General features: G+C 35.6%; 1 protein-coding gene across 1 annotated transcript; it reads left to right on the plus strand.

Moving 5' to 3' along the window:
* Window positions 1–553: 553 nt before the first annotated feature.
* Window positions 554–2,296, plus strand: LOC145682846 (uncharacterized). Its single transcript, XM_081754211.1, has one exon. The coding sequence runs from the start codon at window positions 554–556 to the stop codon at window positions 2,294–2,296; it is 1,743 nt and encodes a 580-aa protein (XP_081610337.1).
* The last annotated feature ends 2,047 nt before the right edge of the window (window positions 2,297–4,343 follow it).

Below are 4,343 nucleotides of genomic sequence, written 5' to 3' on the forward strand. Positions count from 1 at the left end.
CAAAAAAACGAAGAAACAAACGAACAACACAAGAGGACCAAGACAACACAAGGAGGAAGACAGAACACCCCACAAAGGAAACCAAGGATGGACTCAATAGAAGAACTAATGGAGTTCTTAAAGAACTTCCAAAAGTAGAAGAACAAGACACCACAAATAAACAAAGGTCCTTTTTAGGACCACCAAAACTTCAGAAAAGAGTTAAATTGAACATACCAACCCTAAATGACAACCACCGGTCCTTTTTAGGACCACCAAAACCTCTAGAAAGAGAAAACCTTAATATGCCAAACACAAACCAAAACCAAGGGTCCTTCTCAGGGCCAGGAAAACCCCAAAAGAAAGCCGAATCAAACGTACCAAACCCCAACACATTGTGAAACCCACAGAAAAACCCAAAAGCCAAAAGAAGAAAAAAACCAGACCCAGAAACAAATACTTGAAAAAGAAAGAATCGCTCATACATAACCTCTCAAATAAAACTCTTGACCTAAACCAACTGGAAGTACTAGAAAAAGAACTATCCTTCTGCCCAACATATAAAACAAACCCAATGGTCCTGAGACAGGACCTGAAAAGATTCACACAAAAACTAAACAATCTCTACCAAATTGCAGTAAGAAAAGAAAGAACCAAAACAGAACTTAAACAACAAACTCCGTTGTTAAAAAAGAAAGCGAACAAAGACCCAGACCTGACCATACACTGCATTCAGGAGCACATTGGTCAGCTACAAGAAAGAATCCTCAAACTCCTTCAAAACAGAAACAAATCAAACCTATCAAAACGACACAGACACGCATTATACCAACTCAAATCAAAAAAAGATATAATTATAAAACCCACCGACAAATCAGGAGGACTAGTAATAATGAACACAGAAGACTATGAAAAAGAAGCACTCCTACAATTGGAGGACAAAACCACGTTCAGAGAAATAAAACAACCACAAGAAGCAATCATCAAAATGATAGAATCCAAGATAACCTTCTTTGAGAACCTTTTGATCGAAACAGGAGCCCTAAAACACTTCCATACAGGAAGACTGATAAACAGAGGGTCAAAACTACCTAGTTTTTACCTACTACAGAAAATTCATAAACAACCTAGACCAGAAACGAATCTCCCCCCAGGGAGACCAATAGTATCAGCTTGCAACAGCCCCACCAGAAACCTAGACAAATATCTAACACATTTTCTTATGAAACTCCTACCAACACTGCCAGAATGGCTAAAAGACACCACAGACTTCCTCCAGAAAATCAGAAAAATAAAGAAAACGAATCCCAAGAACCTCTTATATACCACAGATATAAAAAACCTATACCCAAGCATAGAAAGCAAAAGAGGCATAGAACTTGTGTCACACTATTACACCACAAGATATGACTGGCTAAAAAAAGAATGTGAGGGAGAAACTCTGGAACCACCAGCCCCTGCTCTAGTAAAGAGAGGACTGGAAATTCTGATGTACAACAACTACATCAGATTTGGTGACAAAATATTTCTCCAACGCAAAGGCCCAGCCACGGGAGCCTCGGTGTCGGTGGCCTATGCGAACATCTATGTTCACATGGAGCTAACCCAGACAGAAACGGGCCCCATAAAACCAATACAAGAATACAGATTCGTAGACGATATCATGGGAATCTTCCCAGGCACCAAACAACAACTAGAAACATACATTGAAAACCTACAAAAAAACAAAGGAGGACTTGAATTCACCATGGAAACAGACCAAACTCGAATAAACTTCCTAGATGTAACAATAGTGAAGAGGCCATGCGGCCGCCTAGAAACAGACATCTACTACAAACCCACAAACAAACAAGAATTTCTGAGAGAAAACTCAGCACACCCCATGGCCCTGAAAAACTCACTAATAACAAGCCAAGGACTGAGGCTAACAAGAATCATAGAAAACAAACAAAAACTGAAAAACAGACTAAAACTACTAGGCAGAACCTTTATAACAAGAGGCTACAAAAAAGCATTTGTCGAAACCGAAATAGAGAACCTACAAGCAAAACAAAAAAATGAAAAGAAAAAACAGAGGGTAGACAGACTAATATTCCCACTATTGTACCACCCGAACTATGAGAAAAAACTGAAAACAATCATCAAAGATTTCTGGGAAAAAGTTAAAAAGGAATACAAAACTGAAGACTGGTGGCAAAAAATGCCCCAGGGAACCCCAATGATAGCATACAGAAGACCAAAAAACCTGAAACAATACCTCACAAAAGCAACATATGACAAACCAATTAAGAAAAATGAAACAAAAAGAAACAAGTAACCACACCAGAAAAACAAGAAACAGAACAGAAAGACAAACACACAGAAGACAGAAAACGCAGAATAAAAAAGAAAAAAATAAAACAAATCAAATTGAAAACTAACAAGAAAAGAGAAGGCAAAAAGAAGGAAAACAGAAAAGAAAAAAGAAAAGAAGAAAAAAGAGAAAGCAAAGAAACAGAAAGTAGAAAAAGGTGAAACAGGAAAAGGAAAGAAAAAAGAACGAAAAAGAACCCCAGAAAACAAAAAAGACCAGGAAAACAGGAATCGTGATTACTAGAAAAACCATGGAAAGAAAAAAAGAAAAAGACCAAACAAAACCACAGACCCTAGACCGAACGAAAACCCACGAACTGAGACAAATCACAAACCAACCAAAAGAAGACCCTAACACAAAGAGAGGGAGAACCAAAACCAAAGAAATAGAAATAAACACCACAGAAAAGCAGGAAAACGAAACAAAAAGAAACGAGCCGACTAGAGTACAAACGAAAGAACGAGAGAAAATCCAAAACAACAAAACCACAAGAAAGAAAAAAAACAAGCTATGGAAAACTAAAAATTGTGGTACCAACCTAAAGACAAAACGAAGAATAAAAAACACTAAAACAGAACAATAATAGCAACTAAGAAACAGAAACAGAAACAACAACCCCAAAAAAGGAAAAAAAACGAAGGAAACTCAGGGGGAACAAAACCCTCCTAATATTAGAACCTTATTCATGTACAACATACACAGACGCTGGAAAATGGAGAAACTAAGCTCCACAAACCAAGGAAACTGAAGCTAGGTGAACATTGAGGAACCGGGCTCGATGCTCCACCTGCACACTTGTATATACAGAATCAAGCTTTTCTTAAAAAAAACTTACTATAGGGTATGGGATTCGAAGTGATGATCCTGGAAAAATAAAGTATGTAAAGAAGAAGCTTTAACAGACTACTCTACAAAGGCACGGTACGGAGAGCACCTTGGTAGACGTATGTACCAAAACCACTAACACAAAATGCCTGATCGCTTCGCACATTTTGTAGCTTATTTCTATTTAGTCGTTTGTTTAAATGTAAAATCCTTAATAGCAATGATTGTTAGAGCTGTGCCACATGTATAGTAACTAACCTTATGACAGATTTACGTTGTATTTCTAACGAAGTATAAAATTCCCTCCCTCTTTATAAATTTCGCTGCGCGTTTGCCACGTTTACGAAAATGGAACTTAAAATTTTTCGATGAAAGTTTCGGAGATTTCTTTTTTTAATTATAACTTGCTTATTTCTTAATTATTTATTGAAATATTTTTTTGGAAATATGTGTTTGGTTTTTCTGCTTATTTCAAAGAAGAAATGTAACATTTTCTATCACAAGAAAGAGAGTTATTTGTATTTATGTAATTTCTAAAGACATGCAACAACAATTTTGGACATAAGTGTACGTATTATTATATAAAAAATCGAATGTAATTATTTGTGCGTGATCATCACGACCAAATTGCAGAGTCAAATAAAATGTCGTTTGGTATATAGTTACGCCTGTCCCAACTGGCGGCGGTAATATTGTCACCGGAAAGTTCGTCACGGTAATTTCGTCACTGGTAATTTTGTCACGATAATAGCATCACCAGTGTCTTTTAGAACATAATACAAGTATAATGAATGAATCGAAAAAGTTTTTGAAATTGCTTTCTTTAATCTTCAACTGAAGCAAATCGAAATATAATAATAATAATAATAATAATAATAATAATAATAATAATTATAATTATTATTATTATTATTATTATTATTATTATTATTATTATTATTATTTTCATCATTATTAAATAAATAAAGAGTTACATATTTTGATATCGTATTTGAGATAAGAGATAAAAGTTTCCAGTAATTCTATCACAGAAATATTATCAACTCGTGTACAGCATTGCTTTTTTTTTTCACCTGACTCAGACAACGTGGAGAAAGGTTCAAGAGATTGGATTCACTGAACGGTGCAAGAGCAATGACTATTATGGGAGAAAATGAACGGATTGGCATTTCTTCCCGCAACAGAT

This window comes from Thermobia domestica, chromosome 4 (genome assembly GCF_964235325.1).
Source record: "Thermobia domestica chromosome 4, izTheDome1.hap1.1, whole genome shotgun sequence".
In the NCBI taxonomy this organism is placed as follows: Eukaryota; Metazoa; Arthropoda; class Insecta; order Zygentoma; family Lepismatidae; genus Thermobia; species Thermobia domestica.

What these genes read in the sequence shown, in the direction of transcription:
- LOC145682846 (XM_081754211.1), top strand. Translation starts at nt 554, where the DNA reads ATGGTCCTGAGACAGGACCTGAAAAGATTCACACAAAAACTAAACAAT.